At 48.4% G+C, this 19,440-nt stretch overlaps 1 protein-coding gene across 1 annotated transcript in view; it reads right to left on the bottom strand.

The window, feature by feature from the left end:
- Positions 1–10,943, bottom strand: part of LOC116480658 (cytochrome P450 2A13) — a 33,203-nt gene extending 22,260 nt beyond the window's left edge. The window contains exons 1-9 of the mRNA XM_032172847.2: positions 10,764–10,943; positions 10,336–10,498; positions 9,232–9,381; positions 8,837–8,997; positions 7,493–7,669; positions 5,666–5,807; positions 5,010–5,197; positions 4,348–4,489; positions 3,487–3,688 (exon numbers count right to left, since the gene is read on the bottom strand). Coding sequence (XP_032028738.1) covers positions 3,507–3,688; positions 4,348–4,489; positions 5,010–5,197; positions 5,666–5,807; positions 7,493–7,669; positions 8,837–8,997; positions 9,232–9,381; positions 10,336–10,498; positions 10,764–10,943 — 1,485 coding nt within the window. The 3' untranslated portion in view covers positions 3,487–3,506. The remainder of the gene's footprint in view (positions 1–3,486; positions 3,689–4,347; positions 4,490–5,009; positions 5,198–5,665; positions 5,808–7,492; positions 7,670–8,836; positions 8,998–9,231; positions 9,382–10,335; positions 10,499–10,763) is intronic.
- Between the last annotated feature and the right edge of the window lie 8,497 nt (positions 10,944–19,440).

The following is a 19,440-nucleotide window of genomic DNA, read 5'->3' as shown; positions in this document are numbered from 1 at the left end:
TGATGCCTCCAGCTTTGTTCTTTTGGCTTAGGATTGACTTGGCGATGCGGGCTCTTTTTTGGTTCCATATGAACTTTAAAGTAGTTTTTTCCAATTCTGTGAAGAAAGTCATTGGTAGCTTGATGGGGATGGCATTGAATCTATAAATTACCTTGGGCGGTATGGCCATTTTCACAATATTGATTCTTCCTACCCATGAGCATGGAATGTTCTTCCATTTGTTTGTATCCTCTTTTATTTCATTGAGCAGTGGTTTGTAGTTCTCCTTGAAGAGATCCTTCATGTCCCTTGTAAGTTGGATTCCTAGGTATTTTATTCTCTTTGAAGCAATTGTGAATGGGAGTTCACTCATGATTTGGCTCTCTGTTTGTCTGTGATTGGTGTATAAGAATGCTTGTGATTTTTGTACATTGATTTTGTATCCTGAGACTTTGTTGAAGTTGCTTATCAGCTTAAGGAGATTTTGGGCTGAGACAATGGGGTTTTCTAGATATACAATCACATCATCTGCAAGCAGGGACAATTTGACTTCCTCTTTTCCTAATTGAATACCCTTTATTTCCTTCTCCTGCCTGATTGCCCTGGCCAGAACTTCCAACCCTATGTTGAATAGGAGTGGTGAGAGAGGGCATCCCTGTCTTGTGCCAGTTTTCAAAGGGAATGCTTCCAGTTTTTTGACATAGTTGGAAGTAAAGCTCTCCTCAGCAAATGTAAAAGAACAGAAATTATAACAAACTGTCTCTCAGACCACAGTGCAATCAAACTAGAACTCAGGATTAAGAAACTCACTCAAAACTGCTCAACTACATGGAAACTGAACAACCTACTCCTGAATGACTACTGGGTACATAACGAAATGAAGGCAGAAATAAAGATGTTCTTTGAAACCAATGAGAACAAAGACACAACATACCAGAATCTCTGGGACACATTTAAAGCAGTGTGTAAAGGGAAATTTATAGCACTAAGTGCCCACAAGAGAAAGCAGGAAAGATCCAAAATTGACACCCTAACATCACAATTAAAAGAACTAGAAAAGCAAGAGCAAACACATTCAAAAGCTAGCAGAAGGCAAGAAATAACTAAAATCAGAACTGAAGGAAATAGAGACACAAAAAACCCTACAAAAAATTAATGAATCCAGGAGCTGGTTTCTTGAAAAGATCAACAAAATTGATAGACCACTAGCAAGACTAATAAAGAAGAAAAGAGAGAAGAATCAAATAGACGCAATAAAAAATGATAAAGGGGATATCACCACCGATCCCACAGAAATACAATCTACCATCAGAGAATACTACAAACACCTCTACACAAGTAAACTAGAAAATCTAGAAGAAATGGATAAATTCCTCAACAAATACATCCTCCTAAGACTAAACCAGGAAGAAGTTGAATCTCTGAATAGACCAATAACAGGCTCTGAAATTGTGGCAATAATCAATAGCTTACCAACCAAAAAGAGTCCAGGACCTGATGGATTCACAGCCGAATTCTACCAGAGGTACAAGGAGGAGCTGGTACCATTCCTTCTGAAACTATTCCAATCGATAGAAAAAGAGGGAATCCTCCCTAACACATTTTATGAGGCCAGCATCATCCTGATACCAAAGCCTGGCAGAGACACAACCAAAAAAGAGAATTTCAGACCAATATCCTTGATGAACATTGATGCAAAAATCCTCAATAAAATACTGGCAAACCGATTCCAGCAGCACATCAAAAAGCTTATCCACCATGATCAAGTGGGCTTCATCCCTGGGATGCAAGGCTGGTTCAGCATATGCAAATCAATAAATGTAATCCAGCATATAAACAGAACCAATGACAAAAACCACATGATTATCTCAATAGATGCAGAAAAGGCCTTTGACAAAATTCAACAACCCTTCATGCTAAAAACTCTCAATAAATTAGGTATTGATGGGACATATCTAAAAATAATAAGAGCTATCTATGACAAACCCACAGCCAATATTGTTTCAATTTGAAATGGCTACCGACATATGATATGGAGCATCTTTCCTTATGCTTATTTGCTATGTGTATATTTTCTTTGGTAAGGTGTCTGCTCAGATCATTTGCCCATTCTTTAATTGGGTTGTTTTCTATTGTTGAGTTTTAACAGTTCTTTGTGTATTTAGAATGTAAGTCCCTTATCAGGTATGTCCCCCGCAAATATGTTCTCCCAGTCTGTAGCTTGTATTGTCATTCTCTTGACAATTCTTTTGCAGAGCAGAAGTTTTTAATTTTAATGACACAGAACTTATCAATTGCTTCTTTCAGGGCTTGTTCTTTTGGTGTCGTATCTAATAAGCCATCACCAAACTTAAGGTCATCTAGATTTTCTCCTATGTTATCTTCTAGAAGTTTTATAGATACTCACTTTTCATTTAGGTCTACAATAAACTTGGAGTTAATTTTCGTGAAGGCTGTAAGGGAGCTTCTAAGGGGGACATACATTAACTTCTTTGAGAGTGGGTGGGTGATTGTGAAACTCTTAGCTGGGTCTTACAACGGACCCTAGATCCATCAGGAGAGCCCCACCTTCAGAAACCCATAGTGGAATGTGTTTCATGCATACACGGAGGAGAATATGCAGTCATATGCTCACATGTATGCCTGCACATGATCACACACATGCGTATGGCTATGTCCTGATCCAGAGTTCTCTCGTCATTCTCTGTAAGTTGTTCCCTCCTTCAACTTTATTAAGGGATATATTGACAGAATGTCATTAAAATTAAAAACTTCTGCTCTGCAAAAGAATTGTCAATGGACTGACTCTGTATGTCCATTCATGTCTCCTTGTGTCCCTGGACTGACTCTGAATGGGCCACAGCGGCCTTACCTGGTAGGGAGCACAGATTACACCCTGGTATTCAAAGCATGTTGAGTAGGTGAGAGTGTGGGCAAGTGTGCAGGGAAGGCAGGACAGCCACCCTCCAGGTCTCTGGAAAACCCCCCAGGACAGGGATGTTCAGGCCGTGTGATGCTATACTAAGCTGTTTTACGTGAGGAATGGGTGCTTTTTAAGACTCTGTCTAGAGGGCTATGGGCACAGATCTGTGTTCAAAGATTTTCTGGGCACTTATGTTTTGTGAGACATCAGATAGGGACAACTTTCTAAGCCTCAGCTTTGTCACGTGTAAAATGGGCATGAACCCTTTTCCCCTTTGCAGAGGTTTGTGGCAATTAAGTGAGGTCAGCGTGCGACGCTTTTTGAACAAAGGTGACACGGGGGTACTTGCTCAGGAAATAAGAGCTGCTATTATTACTACTCTTCATAGCATACTGTAAGGTTTCCCTTCCTCTCACCCCAGCTCGGAAGCACCTTATCAAGATGAACTGAGCCCCTTCTGTTTCTTCTCTTCCCTCTAACCACCTCGCCCCTTCCTTTCCCCCATCCTGCCCCCATTCTCAGCCCCGCCCATCCAGCTAGCCCCGCCCCTGTCACCGCCTTTTCCCTGGCCCCGCCCACCAGACCTGCACCAGCACAGCCCTCCTCAGCGGGGCAGGAAGCTCATGGTGTAGTTTCGTGGGATCGTGGCAAAGCCCACGTGTTTGGGCGACACGTCAATGTCCTTAGGCGACTGGGAGGACTTGAAGCGAAAGTTCTGCATGATGGTGGTGAAGAAGAGAAAGAGCTCCATTCTGGCCAGGCCTTCTCCAAAACAGAACCGCTTTCCTGAGGAGGAGAGGCGGGAGGGGTGGAGGTGAAGCCCACTCTCAGTGCAGCCTCACCCCACTACCGACCTCCAGCTGCTGCTCTCCCAGGGAGGAGGGGTGGAATATTATGGCCTGAGAGAGTTTCAGAGGAGGTTCTGATCCTCCCTGAGCCTCAGTTTCTTTCTATAAGAGATGTAACAGTGGTGAACCAATATCGAGATATGATTACTAACCAAAGTCCATAGTTTACATTAGGGTTTACTCTGTGTTGTACAGTTCTATGGGTTTTGAAAAAGGCATAATGTCATGCATCCATCACAGATGGGGTGATCCATGCCAGGTGTAGCAATGGGAGGTTTAGATGCCCCTACCCGCCAGATACACTGGCAAATATGACTGCTGTGCTGTGCCATTATCTCCTTTTCGGGGATCTGAAGAATCTGCTGTGTGACCCCAGACAAATAAATCTACGCGGAAAGATGTTTCCTTTCCTTTGGCCTGGAAGCAGGTATTGGGTGCTTGGTAGTTAAGGAAGTATCAGCTGGTGGCTCAAGGGTAGATTCTAACAGGAACTTCCAAGCTGGAGAAATACCAGGCTACACCGCAGAGAGGGGAGGTGGGTGAGGGAGGCGCCTGCTGGTGTGAGCCGTGGCCTGGCAGCAAACAGTGGTCTCTTACCGATGGAAAAAGGCACAAAAGCGTCACTCTTCTTAAACTGCCCCTTCTCGTCCAGGAAGTGCTGCGGATTGAAGTCCCAGGGGTTGGAGAAGAACCTGGGGTCTTTCAGCACGGAGCCCAGCATAGGGAACACTTCGGTGCCCTGGTAGGGAGGAGGAAAGTGTGTGTGATGAGGTGGGTTGGGGGGATTGGTGAAGGTACACAGGGGCTGGAGGGGAACTAGGGTGCCCCAGGTAAGGGGAAGTGGCAGGCATGGAGGAGTTGGGGTCCTGTGATGGAGGAGCTTTGGGGGATAGAAGGTTCACGTCTCTGAAACAGGAAGTTTGGGAGACATGGGGTCCATGTCCTGCTACGCAGGGTGTTTGGGGGACCTGAGATTTGTGTCCCTAAGATAAAAGGCCTAATGGAAAGGGGGCTTCTGTTTCTTAAGTCAGGAAGTTTGGGAACATGTGGTTGATTCTCCTGACACAAAGCGTCTGGGGAGATGCAGGACTCAGGAGTGTCTAAGTGGGAAGGTGGAATGGATGTGGCGGTTGCCACAGTCTTTTTTTGGCTGAGTGAGCGAGTGGGACAGGGTCTAGAAAGCTTCTAATGGGGGTAGGATTCTGGGGACACAGAGAGAGGCTGGAAGTCCCTGTAGTCTGGGGGGTGGGGGACAGCACCTTAGGAAGGAAGAAATCCCGAAACTTGGTGTCCTTGTTGACCCTGCGGGCCACACCCATGGGGAGCATGTCTCCAAATCTTTGGATCTCGTGGATCACTGCCTCCATGTAGGGCATCTTGGCCCGGTCCTCAAACTTGGGCTGCCGGTTCTTGCCGATCACTCTGTCAATCTCCTCATGGACCTTGGCTGGGGGAGGAGGGGGAATGTGTTTAGGTATCTAGGGGTTTCAGAGCAGGGATGATAGTCCGAATAGGTAAAACCGGGTGGATGACATGGCTCCACATATGACACGGAGGTAGGCCATTCATAACAGACATCAGCCATTAGCATTGTTGGAGCAGGGTCCTGTTAACCAGGTTGTGTCAGAATCAGAGGGGAGGCACAGGGAGGAACTTAGGGGATGACCTGGAGGAGCAGGCAGCGGGCACTCAGTGGGCTTGGGACAGGAGTGACTGACCAATCAGTGCAGACATTTTCAATATTTTAATAGCTAGTGAGACTCAGCTGATGCCTATCAGCTGAATATTGCCCTGTCTCTGGACAGCAAGGCACGTCTCAGGGTCCTGGGATCTGGGACAGGTGGTTACATTGCACCAGGCTCAGGGGAGTTTTGAGGGTCTGGGGCCCTCCACTTCCCTTCCCCTCCAGCCTTACCCTCCACCTCTGGGTGCTTCATGAGCAGCAGGAAGCCATAGCGCAGGGTGGTGCTGACGGTCTCGGTGCCCGCAAAGAAGAGGTTCAGCGTGGTCAGCACCAGGTTCTTCAGACAGAACTCTGTGTTGGGGTTCTTCTCCTCCTGCAGGGAGAGGACGCTTTAGACCAAGCTCTTGGGGCCCTTCTAGGGCTTTTCCTTTGGATCTACCTTTCTTTGGTCCAGATCAAAGGTGGAAAGAGGGTCCCTAGATCTGCCAGACTCGCTCCAGGTTCCAGCCATTGCCCTGGCTGCTGGCTTTGCCCAAAATGCTCCTCCTTCTCACCTTCTTTACCTTGCTGACCATCTGTCCTTTAATTATCAACTTAGCTGTCAGTTTTTTTTTTCTTATACAGACTTGGTCTTGCTAAGTTGCACAGGCTGGACTCCAGTTCCTGGGTTCGAGGAATCCTCCAGCCTCAGCCTCCTGAGTAGCTGGAGCTGCACATGCACAGGACCATGCAGGCTCACTTTAAATTTTTAAAAAATTAATTAATTTTTGAGACACGGTCTTATTCTGTCATCCAGGCTGGAGTGCAGTGCTGTGATATTGGCTCATTGCAACCTCTGCCCACCCTGGGCTCTAGCTATCCTCCCACCTCAACCTCCTTAGTAGCTGGGACCACAGGCCTGCACCACCACACCCAGCCATATTTTTGTAATTTTTTATACAGACGGGGTTTTGCCCTGTTGCCCAGTCTGTTACTTTTTTAGTGATAGGAATATTTGGAAAGAGAAGGATGAGGGGAGGCGAAGGGAAAGTAGTACAGAGATGGCAAGATGAAGAGTCTGAACAAAAGAGCTTTTCTGAGATGCAAGTACAGAGTTTTAAGCAACAGCGTCCTATTTCTCCTCTAAAAATCTCGAAACTTACTGTGGGGGAATCCCTCCCTTGATCCTTTCTCCCTGAGCTTCGGACTCCCTAAAGCCTTCCCACATGGGAGGCTGACACCCAGAGGGAGGTGGGGACCCTGCAATGTAAAGCCAGGTCACCTGTCCACAGAGGTGTGCCTGATAACCAGGACATGAACGGTTAGAGAGCATGGTGGCTAAAAGCACCAGCTTTAGGCTCAGAGAGACCAGGGTTTGAGCTTGGGGGACCACGGCTTCCTCGCTGTGTGACCTCAGTTAAGACACTTAAACTCTCTGGGCCTCAGTTTCCTCCTTTGTACAATTGGGGCCATGATTGAACCTCCTTCAAGAGCTGCTATGAGTGTTCCATGGGGGACTGTAAAGCACTTAACGCAGTGCCTGGCACATGGTAGTGCTGTAGAAGTGCTTGCTATTCTAATGCACGTGCACAAGTCCTGCCTGTGGGTGATGGCTCAGTAGATGGAACAGTAGTGGTTGATATAGTTGGGACTGTGAGGATTTTTTTTTTTTCTTTACAGAGTCTTGCTCTATCACTCAAGCCGAGTGCAGTGGCATGATCTCGGCTCACTGCAACCTCTGCCTCCTGGGTTCAAACAATTCTTCTGTCTCAGCCTGCTGAGTAGCTGGGATTACAGGCGCATGCCACCATACCTAGCTCGTTTTTGTATTTTTAGCAGAGACGGGGTTTCACCATGTTGGCCAGGCTGGTCTCTAACTCCTGACCTCAGGTGATCCACCTGCCTTGGCCTCCCAAAGTGCTGGGATTACAGGTCGTGAGCCACCACGCCCGGCCAATTGTGAGGATTATTATGACGAGGGCTAATTTGAATGGGCCTGTGTTGTCTGCCCGCCCCACTCCCAGACTGATTTCCCTCTGCCTGGCTTTGCACCTCCCTGCACTGGCTGCTGGGGTGTACCTCCTGCATGCGGATGAGAAAGGAGTCGATGAAGTCCCGTGGGGAACTGGGATCCAGCGTGCGCTGGTTGTGCTCCACCTTCTTGGCTATGAAGTCCTTCAGCCCTTGCAGCAACTTAAAGGCCTGTTGCTGTGGTCCTGGCAGGTGTTTCATCACCGAAGAGAACATCTCATAGAGCTGGGGTTGCAGAGAGGGGATGGGAAGGGAAGGACAGTTGTCGGGGGGCAGGAGCTGATGGGAATGGGATTTGTTTCATAGCAAGGAAGGAACTGAGTTAAAGGCATCTGTCCAGGTGTTTAGGTATTTCAGTAGTGTTGGATGGGAACCTATATCTAAGTTTTCATGTGGGTTAGGTGCCAGGGCTATGGTCTAGTAATTTAGGTGAGAAGAACTGAGGCACATATCCAGGTTTGAGGTATGCCAAATGAGGCCGGATTGGAGCACATATCTAGGTGTTCAGATATTCAAGTGAAGTTGAGTTGGAAGACACCTGTCCAGGGGTTTAGCTCTTCAGGTGGGGCTGGTATGAGGTGAGTGGCACCTGTCTAGGTATTTAGGCATTCAAGTGGGCTTGGTTGGAGACAGCTGTCCAGATACTTACTGGGTCTGGATTGGGGGCTTTTGTATGGGTGTTCAGGTATTAAAGTGGGGCTGGCGAAGATGTTGAAGTAGAGGGGATACCTGTTCAGGTGTTTACCTATCCAAGTGGGATGCACTGGGGGCACCTCTGTAAGGTGTGTGATTGGAAAGGGTTGGGGAACACTTATTTGGGTGTCAGGGAATAATCTGTCTAGATATTTATGTGTTTAGGGTGTTGGTTAGGGCAGCTGTCCATGTTTTCAGATATTTAAATGGGTCAAGTAGAGGGCGTTTGGCCAGATATTCCAGTGGGCTAATCCGGGACATTTGTGTAGATGGAAATGATTATGATGGGCTGGATTTTGCGGCATCAGGTGTTCAGGTATGCAGGAGGCGGTTTGAGGCAGTCACTTGTCCTAGTGTTAAGATATTCAGAAGAACTGGGTAGGGAGCATCTGTCAGAAGTTACGGTAAGTTGGGGATGGGAACACGTGCCCAGATGAGAGAGCTGAGCTGAGGGTATGCATCCTGCCGTCAGGCTCTGTTTTGGGGAGCATCTGTTGAGCTATCCAGGTGTCCTTGGAGACTGGGTATTGGGCATCCCTCCTGGGTTCTGGTGCAACTCTCCAGTTGTCCAATATTGGGGGCTGATTTTGAAGGGGCACTGTCTGGAGGGGGGTGGGAGTTTGGGGCACCTGTCTCCAGGTAGGAGAGCAGTTGGCAGGTTGTGGTAGGGGCATCACGGGCCGGGCTGCAGCCGGTTACCTGCCCCGTGGAGGTTGCCGTGAACTGGAAGCTTCCCAGCATCATGCGCAACAGTGACAGGAACTCTTTGTCCTCATAGTCAAAGCGGTCCCCAAAGACAATGGAGCTGATGACATTGGATACGGTGCGGCTCAGGAAGAAGGTGGGATCGATACTGGCGCCTGCAGGTGTGGCAGGAGAAGGGGGTTGGGAAGAGAGTCAACTGAGAGGTCTGAGGAGAGTCAGAATTCCAGGAGGCAGGGCTCTGTTCAGCCAAATTCCCAGTGCCAGACTCCAGGGCTGGAAGTGCGGGCGCCTTTCCCCACCTAGTCCCCATCCCCAGGCAGAACGCGCGCGGGTTCCTCGCCTTGGGCGTTTTCCTTCTCCCGCCCCCGCACTCGGGGTCCCCTGCTCACCGCGAGTGCCCCGGAGGGCCTGGATGAGGAAGCCCGCCTCCTCCTGGATGCGCTCCTCGATGCCGCGCTTGCCCACGCCAAAGTCCCGCAGGGTGGCGATGGAAAAGCGCCGGAGCTGCTTGGCGCGCTCCCCGTTGCTGAACACCACGCCTGGGGAGGTGAACGCGGGGGTGGAGAGAGGCCAGGGGGTGGCGGGGGCAGGAGCGGACCAGCTCCAAGGGGCTCCCCAAGGGCGGAGCAGAGAGGGAGTGGGGTGGGAGAGAGATGGATTCAGCGTGAGGCCCAGGAGAGCTGCAAACTCAGTCAGAGAAACACGAGAGCACGAGAGAGAGAGAGAGAGAGAGAGAGAGAGAGAGAGAGGAAGAGAGGAGAGAGAGAGAGAGAGACCAGGTAGAAAGAATAAGACAATCAGAAGAGAAACAGAAAGGCTAGACAGAGAAATGCACAGAGAAACAGAGGGATAAGGGGACACTCCATGGAGGAAGGGAAGGCAGTGGGGAGAGAAAGAGAGAGAGAGATGGAGGGAGGGGAAGTGAGATATGGGGAGATCTGGGAGGAGGAAATAAAAATGGTGAAAGATTCTTAAGCTGAGCTGGAGAAAAGAGAAAAATACTGAGATAGAAACAGAGAGGGTCTGGAAGGAAGACAGACGGTTACCAGGAGATGGAGGCTGGAGATGTGGAAGTAGGAATACCCTGAAATCCTAAGACAGAGGAAGAAGTGGGAGAGGGAAGCGGAGAGAGGAGAAACACGGAGAAGGACAGAAGCTGAGAGCGACAAAAAGACAAATGAAGACAGAGGACCAGGGCTGGAAAACAGAAACCCAGGATGTCCTCAGAGATGGAGAGAGAGGGGAAAGAGGAGACTCCAGTGAGAGAGAACAAGGAGACGGGGCAGAGAGAGGCAGGGAGGAATCAGGACAGGGACGCTGGAGACAGGTGAGGGACGCACAGGGAGAGGCCACAATGAAGGGAGATGGGGAGAGAAGACCAGACGGGGGCTCTGCCATAGCCTCCAGTGAGCAGGAGAGTCAGGGAGAAGGCTGGGGACACTGAGACCATCGCGTCCGCCTGGCCACCGTCCCCCTCTTGGGCACCCCCTCACCATAGCCTTTGAAGAGCCAGTCGAAGGTGGCCTGCTCCCCTCGCCCGCTGAACTCTTCAGCCTGGTCCACCAGAGCCTCCTTGACGGCATCATGTCCACACAGCACCACGACCCGCCGGGGCCCCAGGTGAATGGTGAACACGGGGCCATAGCGCTCACTGATCTGATGGAGGCGGATGGGAGTGGTTAGAGGGAGCAGCCCCCACTCTGAATGGGCCCAGCACTGAGAGGTCATGTACTGGGTTGCTTCGCCCCCAGGTTCTCACAGTCAGGGAGCTGGACATCCCAAGATCCTGTCTTTCTGATGCTGAAACTCCAAAACTCCGTTTCCTAAGACTCTGGCCCACACTGGTCAACCCCCTGCCACAAAACCCCAGCCAACAGGGCAGCCCCCACCCCATGCCACCCATCTCCCTGCCTTGGGACACCTTCATGAGGGAGTTATACATCTGCTCTGTGTTCAGCTGCAGGTAGTTTCCAATGAAGGGCAATGGGGTTGGTCCCGGAGGCAGCTTCCCCCTGCTCTTCCTCTGCTGCCAGACAGACATCAAGACCATCACAGTCAGGCAAGCCAGCAAGGCCCCCAGAAGCAGCCCTGAGGCCAGCATGGTGGTAGTGGGATGATAGATGGTGACGGCTTGGGTGGTTTGCCTTTATACTGCCTGAAAAAGAGGGATGGACTTTGGCTGATTACATAATCACCTCATTTCACCTCCCACTACACCTCCCACCATGAATCCCGCCTAGCTTGGGACACAGCCAGCAAGGGAGGATAAGGGGACCCCAGGGCAGCTGAACAGAGAGGGGGCCTCCAGACTAAATCTGTGGTACTTCAGGAGGGTTGCCGCAGGGCTGTGGATTTAGGAGGGGGCAACAGATAAGCTGTAGAACTGAGGAGTTTGGAATATTTGCATAGGGGAGCACTTGGGCTTTGGATTTGGGGTCTGAGAGTGAGAATGCACCCCAAGGTTGTGGATCTGGGGGTTCCAGGGGAGAGGAATCCAAAGGTCTGGGTTTTATTAGTGTGAGACGGAAGTATGGCTGTGCATGTGGGGGTCTTCTGGTGAGGAGCATGAAGGGTTAAGGGTCTCAGGAGGGGGGATTCCAGGCATGTGGACTTGAAAGTCTTGGGGCTAGGAAGACCCAGGGCTGTGGGTGTGGAGTTTCTGGGAGGAGGAGTGTGTAGCAAGCCCAGCAGGTCCTCCCAGAAAGCCCAGCAGCCCAGCACTGGGCCCAGGGGCTGACTTGATTTTGCTTTTGCCCAGAGCTGTCTCTTGATGCCCAGAATCCTCATTGGAACCTCAGAGTGAGGCCAGGATGGGTGCCATGGAACCTCCACTGCCCATCTGTGGTTGGGAAAGGGGTGGAAGACCAGAGCCATATTTCAGGGGAACTTTCCCCACACCTGGAGAAGAGTACCTTGTGTTATCAGTTGGCAGAGGGATTGGCTAGGTCTGGAGAAATAGTAATAACAACCCCCAAATGGTGGAAAAATCTCAAGTGTCCCAAGGGTTGTAATTTACAAAGAACTCCACTGGTTTCCAACCCAGATTCTTAGGGAAACCCACTAGATTGATTGTATCATCCCTATTAATCTTATGATTGCTATTTACGTTTCTCATTTTATATAAGGATCTGCGGAGGACAGAAAACAGACAGTGGGCAGGGGACATGCGTGAGTGGCCCTGAACTCCCATCTCTCCTGCTCTGCATCCTTAGTTCCACTTTCTGGATTTGGTTTTCCTGCCAGTGGAAAGGGAGTGTTTAGGAAGAGAAGATCATATTTGAGGGTGAGTTAAGTATCCTTTAAGGGCGATTCCTGCTTTGTCAGGGGCTACTACTATCAGCAGGCAGAGGAAACAATAGCAGAAGAGATTGGGGTAAACTCCAGTGTTAGGCACAGAGGCAGATCCTGGGGTGGGTGGGAGTGGAGAAGCGATGAGTAGCCCTCCTGTCCTTCCCTCAGGGACATTCTTCCTTAGTAAACAGGAGAGTTACCCTTTGGTGAGCACGGTCATATATGGGAAGATTAAGTCTAGGTGTGTATGATCTGGTCGAATCTTTGTAGCAATGAGGTTGGTTCATCGTGATCATCCTCATTTTGAAGATGAGCAGATCTCAACTCCATAAATCCTCTTGAGTGAGGTCACACAGGGAATAAGTGAGGGAGCTGGGATATGAACTCTTTCCCTGTGCCCCTTCATTGACTGGCCTAGATCACCCTGGGAGTCAAGTGCGGGCCAGGCTTAGCAGGAGGTGAGTGCTGGGACTGGCATCAGCAGTGGACATGCTGATGACATTGGTGGGTTCTGATATCAGCATCAGGTATGGCCAGGGAGGGAGAGGCATCGTGTTGGCTTTGGGACTGCCCCCAGGTGTATGCTAGGATGGGAAACAAGTTGGCACTGAACTCGACACCAGGAGAATATTGAATTCATGTTTGGTGCCAAGAGGGCTCTGTGTGTTGCCTCAGGTGTCATTGAGGGCATAAGAGTGCCCTGCTTCAGGAGGGCATAAGAGTGGCACCACATAGGGTCTGAGGTTGGTCCCAGTGGGCTCTGACATGAGCATGAGGCAGGTGCGATATCGGTCCTATGTGGGCCTGAGATGAGCCTCTGCCAGACCCTGAGAGGGGCCCCAGATGGCCACAGGACAGGCTCTGATGTTTGGACCTTCCAGTGTTGCAACTGTCCTCTGGGTCACCAGCTGTGGACAAGTGGAGGTCGGTGAGGTTGGCCCCCCCAGGACTGACATCTTGCTCGAAGTGTTCTAGGATGCTGAGCTCTGAGACCTGTGTGGAGGGAACAAAGGTCAGAGAACAAGGCAGAGAGAGGAAAGTTGTTTGTTGATTTTGGAGGGGAAGAGGTGGGAAGGAGGATTAGCACCAGCTTGGCAGATATCAATTGCTCTAATCCTGGTCACCAGCCTGCACCTGGGCCTGGCTCCTCCTTTTCCTTCTTGTTTCTTAAAAAGGTGGGAGACAGAAATCTGGGGAGTTTGTTTCTCAGTGGGGTTGGCACTACGAAGTGCACTAGGTGATCAGCAGGTTGCCATGACCTGGCCAGGGAGGGGGTGGGGAGAGGCAGGTTGGGAGAACTCTAGTATTTGTGGACATAGAGGTCAATCGATTTTGGACTTGTTGATTACCCTAGAGCATGGAGTGAGAGAATGGTGTCTGAAATCATGTGGGAGGGACTTGCCCCAGTGGGCAGTGTCTTGGGAACAGGCTTTCGGAGTGAGTTAGTGGCAAACCCAGGAAGATCCCTTTCCTTTGCTGGGCCTCAGTTTCCCTTTCTGGATGGATGGTGCAATGATTAAGGCCTGGATTGGAATCCTAACCTTCTCCTTTCTCTGTTGTGTGGCCTTGAACTGCTGACTTCATCTCTCTGGGCCTTATGGAGCCAAGAACAGCTCTTACCTCTTCAGGTATTTAGGGGAGAAGCATATGTGTTAATGCAGATGAGGTTCATGGCAGTAAGTGCTCAATGAATAGTAGTCGTTCTCTTTAATCTGTAGGATGAAGCGGATGGATGAGATGTTCCCTAAGCACACTCCTTGCTTTTACATCCTCTAGTCTAAAGCTCACAAATCTTTTCCTTTGGGAAGGAGGAAAGGGACAGAGTCTTTGGGAACCTCTTTCCCCATCCCTTCCTCAGCACAGCCAAGCTTTACCCCATGGAGCTGTGAATAGGAAATTAATCCTTCATGGCCTCCTGGAGTGTGGTGCTGAGTTAGGCAGTATCTGTGGAAGGACAGAGCAGCGTTAGACTCTCAGGTTATTCTGGTTGGCCCTGGAGCCCTGCACAGGACTTTGCCCACCTGTCTGTCTACCGTTGTCTTGCATCCTGTCTTTCTATCTTCTCTTTCTCCTTCCCTGCAAGTCAGTGTTCCCCTCAATCACCCTGTGTGCTCCTGCATCTTAGTATTTTGTGGCATTTTGTCCAGTGAGTTCTCCTGGATGCCTCTGCCATGTTTATCCTCATTCATACAACTGTCTGTGTGTCATTCTGGGTGCATGCTTGTAGTGTCTATGTGCGTGTATGTTTCTGTATGTCCATGTTGATACATGAATTTATGTGTGCACCAGGCTTTGTGGGGTGTATGTTTGTGCTTAATAATGGGTATCCATTCCAACTAATGTCTGCACATGCACATGTGTGTGTGTGCCTGACAGGGTGTGCCACTGTTTCTCAATGCTTGCCAATCTTTGTGTCTGTCTCTGCATACAGCATGTGTGCACACATGCTTTAGGGGTGTCTACGATGTGCATTTCTGTGTAAAACAAGATGTATGCTGCATATTTATATTTGTGTGTATGCATTCACAACTGGGTGACTACATATAAGTATGTGGATGTTTTTTCTTTTCTTTTTTTTTTCTTTTTTTTTTTTGAAACAGAGTCTCGCTCTGTCCCCAGGCTGGAGGGCAGTGGCATGATCTCGGCTCACTGGAAGCTCTGCCTCCCAGGCTTACACCATTCTCCTGCCTCAGTTTCCTGAGTGGCTGGGGCTACAGGCGCCCGCCACCATGCCCGGCTAATTTTTTGTATTTTTAATAGAGATGGGTTTCACCATGTTAGCCAGGATGATCTCGATCTCCTGACCTCATGATCCACCCACCTCGGACTCCCAAAGTGCTGGGATTACAGGTGTGAGCCACCGCGCCCAGCCAGTATGTGGATGTTTTCATGTGTTCATTGTGGTGTCTGTATGCAGACTTGCAGGCCATGTTGCATACACGTGAACATCTGATATTTTCCTGTGCTCATCTGTGTTTGGATTAAAACAGTCCTATCCCAGCTCCATTTATCTGCTTGAAAAAACTCCCAGACCTGCAGGAAGTTTTTATGAGCATAATCTTAATTAAACTCCTCATTGCAAGACTGAGGTTAGCTTTATCATCTCCATTTTGCAAATGAGTTAGGTAAGTTCCCCCAAAGTCGGTCATAAGTGACTTGCTTCTGCATTTCACAGCTAATGAGTGTAGAGCCTTAGTATGGTGTTGTGTGATGGTAAATTTTTTTTTTTTTTTTGAGATGGAGTTTTGCTCTTTCGCTCTTGTTCCCCAGGCTCGAGTGCAATGGCGCGATCTTGGCTCACTGCAACCTCTGCCTCCTGGGTTCAAGTGATTCTTCAGCCTCAGCCTCCCGAGTAGCTGGGATTATGGCCACCACACGCAGCTAATTTTTGTATTTTTAGTAGACACGGGGTTTCACCATGTTTGTCAGGCTGGTCTCAAACTCCTGACCTCAGGTGATCCGCCCACTTCGGCCTCCCAAAGTGCTGGGATTACAGGCGTGAGCTACCACGCCTGGCTGTGAATGTAAGTTTCATGCTGTTAATCACCACTTTGGACTGCCAGGCCCCACCTGTTTTTCTTTATGAAACATTAGAAAAACTGCTTGTAATCTCTTGTGCTTCTTCAAATACTTCTGTGTAAACATGTAACAAAAGATTTCAAAATGTTAGAAAAAAAAGTCTTATAATAGGAGGGAGACTTGACCTTCTATAGTGCTTGCACTCTTGGAAGCTTAACCAAAGACCTGGTTGGCCAGTATACCCCTCAGGCCATTGGCAATGAAGCAGTGGGGGGGTTGGGGTACTAGTGATTGTGGTCAGAGAGTGAAATGTCTGTGTTTCACATTTCAGAGTGATGACAAGGATTTGGGGAGTGGGGCTGTGGGAATGTTGGCTGAAAATAGAGTGAAGAAGGTGAAAGAAGAGGTCAAGATTCTTTTTTTCTGAGTGTTTGGACAGCTCACATCCATGGCCATGAAGTTCCTGCCTACCTGGAAAATGACAGGACTTAGAGTTCAGAGATGGGAAAGAAGTTGGATAGATGACAGGGATGAACAGCTTTTTCTTTTTTTTCTTTTGAGATGGAGTCTTGCTCTGTCGCCCAGGCTGGAGTGGAGTGCTACAATCTTGGCTCACTGCAAGCTCCACCTCCCAGGTTCATGCCATTCTCCTGCCTCAGCCTCCCAAGTAGCTGGGACTACAGGTGCCCACCACCACGCCTGGCTAATTTTTTGTATTTTTAGTAGAGATGGGGTTTCACCGCATTAGCCAGGATGGCCTCGATCTCCTGACCTCATGATCTGCCTGCCTCGGCCTCCCAAAGTGCTGGGATTACAGCCACCCACCATCATGCCCAGCTAATTTTTGTATTTTTGTAGAAACCGTGTTTCTCCATGTTGGCCAGGGTGGTCTTGAACACCTGACCTCAGGTGATCCATCTGCCTCAGCCACCCAAATCGTTGGGATTACAGGGATGAGCCTCCATGACTGAACAACTTTTTTTTTTTTTTTTGATACAGAATCTCGCTCTGTCACCCAGGCTGGAGTGCAGTGGCATAATCTCGGCTCACTGCAAGCTCCACCTCCCGGGTTCATGGCGTGCTCCTGCCTCAGCCTCCTGAGTAGCTGGGACTACAGGTGCCTGCCACCATGCCTGGCTAATTTTTTATATTTTTAGTAGAGACTCTGTCTCAAAAACAAGACAAACAAAAACAAACAAACATGATGCAACTATATGCTGCCTATAAGAAACTCATTTTACCTGTAAAGACGCATATAGACTGAAAGTACATACATGGAAAAAGATATTCCATGCAAACAAAAACTAACAGCAAGTAGTAGTAGCTATAACTTATACCAGTTGAAACAGATTTTAAGGCCGGACGGGAATGGTGGTTCACACCTGTAATCCCAGCACTTTGGGAGGCTGAGGTGGGTGGATCATGAGGTCAGGAGATCAAGACCATCCTGGCCAACACGGTGAAACCCTGTCTCTACTAAAAATACAAATATTAGCTGGGTGTGCCCCTGTAGTCCCAGCTACTGGGGAGGCTGTGGCAGGAGAACCACTTGAACCTGGGAGGCAGAGGTTGCAGTGAACAGAGATCACGCCACTGCACTCCAGCCTAGGTGACAGAGTGAGACTCCGTCTCAAAACATCATCATCATCATCAACAACAACAACAATAACCCCGATTTTAAATCAAAAACATTAAAAATAAAAACAAAACAAAGTATGAACCCGGGGGTTGGAGGTTGCAGTGAGCCAAGATCACACCAGTGCACTCTAGCCTGGGCAACAGAGCAAAACTCCATCTCAAAAAAAAAAAAAATATTCTGGCAGCATCACATTTCTTAGTCCCAGAAAGAGGGGCATGTGACTAGGCAAAAAACGACCCAGGTTCCATTTCATGCACACACCCTCTGGAGCACAAATCTCCTTCTCTCTATCCCACTTAGACCTGGGTTTCTCTCTTGTCCCTGTATCTCTTTGTTTCTTTGCCTTTCTCTTTGTTCATCTCCATCTCCAACTTTTTGTCTAGTTGGATTTCTCTCTGAGTCATGGGTGCGTTCACTCTTTGGGTTCCTCTTGATTCTCTTCTCAGCCCTATGTCACTTTCTCAGTCTCCTTCTCACTGAAACTTTTTTCTTGTCTTTTATTCTTTCTGCTTCTATCTCCCTCTCTCTGTTTCTTTGAATTGTCTTTTGTCTCTGTGTCCTCCTTGACATTTATCTTTGACTCACTGAATCTCTCTCTCTCTCTCATCTCAATTTTGTTTTGTTTGTTTGTTTGCTTTGTTTTGTTTTTGAGACAGAGTCTCGCTCTTGTCGCCCAGGCTGGAGTGCAGTGGCGCGATCTTGGCTCACTGCAACCTCCACCTCCCGGGTTCAAGCAATTCTCCTGCCTCAGTCTCCTGTGTAGCTGGGATTACAGGCAGCCGCCACCATGCCTGGCTAATTGTGTGTGTGTGTGCATGTATTTTTAGTAGAGACAGGGTTTCACCATGTTGGCCAGGCTGATCTCGAACTCTTGACCTCAGGTTATCCACCTGCTTTGGCCTCCCAAAGTGCTGGGATTACAGGTGTGAGTCACTGTGCCCGTCCTCATCTCTATTTTGATCTCCCTCTGGTTCTGTTTCTATGCATCTCTATTTTCTCTCAGTCTTGATTTCTGTCTCCATCACATAATACCTGGCATAATCTGCCATGCTCTGAATTTCTCTGCCTCAAGTCCTCTGCAATTATTTTTCCTCTTTAGCTTGCTTCTACTTTTCGGTTCAAGTTCCTCCACTCCTGGCTTCCTATCTGGAGGTGGGATGGTGAAGGGAGCTGTTCTAAGAGTATTTGCTCTCTCCCTTCCTGTCTGAATAGGAAAACCAGACTCACAACCAAACACCATCACCACACACACGCCACCACCCTGAATGGGTGTTAAATACTGTGGGTGAGGATCAGAATGGGATGGGGAGGTAAAAGCTAAGAGAGTCAAAGGAGATGGGCTGAGCTGAGTCTCTACTCCAAGAAAGACATTCTAGCAGCAGATCCAAGAGACAAAAGGTGGCACTGTGTGTGAGTCACTCAGCTTTCCCAGAATTTCCACCACTTCTGGACACAGGATGCCTCAGCTCAGCCAGCCAAACCCCATTCCCCAAACTTATAGATACCTTGAGGGATTCTGTTTCCAAGTCTGAGAATACAGTCGCATGAAAAGGACACTGAATTTTGTTAAATAGTATATGAGGGTAGGATATAATATCCAGGAAGTTCATTTCAGGACAATAAGGCTTTGAAAATATTTGGTGCGGAAAAGGTAGTGAATCACTTTTTAGATTATTAAGGAGCGCAATCACTAATTGCGTTAGAAGAGATGTTCTCCTCCAGAGACTGGGGTTCAGAGGTGATCTCTACACCTTAGACGTTCAAAACACACACACACGCACACCAACACACACTACAGCAAAGTTCTTTTTTTCCTTTTTTAATTTGATACAGCAAAGTTTTGATATACCAACACAGGTAATCTTTGATTATTGTTATTTAACATCTTGAGTAGAAAACAAGAACTTTTTGAACAAAACCCTTTCAACTGATTTATTTCTCTTGTTTTCTAAATCTTCAGCTTACTTTCCTTATTAATATTCTAGTGTTCCATTATACAGTAGGGTGGCTGTAGTTAACGATAATACATTGCATATTTCAAAATAGTTAGAAAAGAGGATTTTGAATGTTCTTACCACAAAGAAATGATAAATGTCTCAGTAATGGATATAATAATTACCTGAATTTGATTGTTATACATTGCATACAC

The sequence above is a fragment of the Hylobates moloch genome, unplaced genomic scaffold (genome assembly GCF_009828535.3).
Source record: "Hylobates moloch isolate HMO894 unplaced genomic scaffold, HMol_V3 SCAFFOLD_13, whole genome shotgun sequence".
NCBI lineage: Eukaryota > Metazoa > Chordata > Mammalia > Primates > Hylobatidae > Hylobates > Hylobates moloch.
Note: the sequence above shows the minus strand (reverse complement) of the source record. Positions and strands in the feature narration are given on the sequence as shown.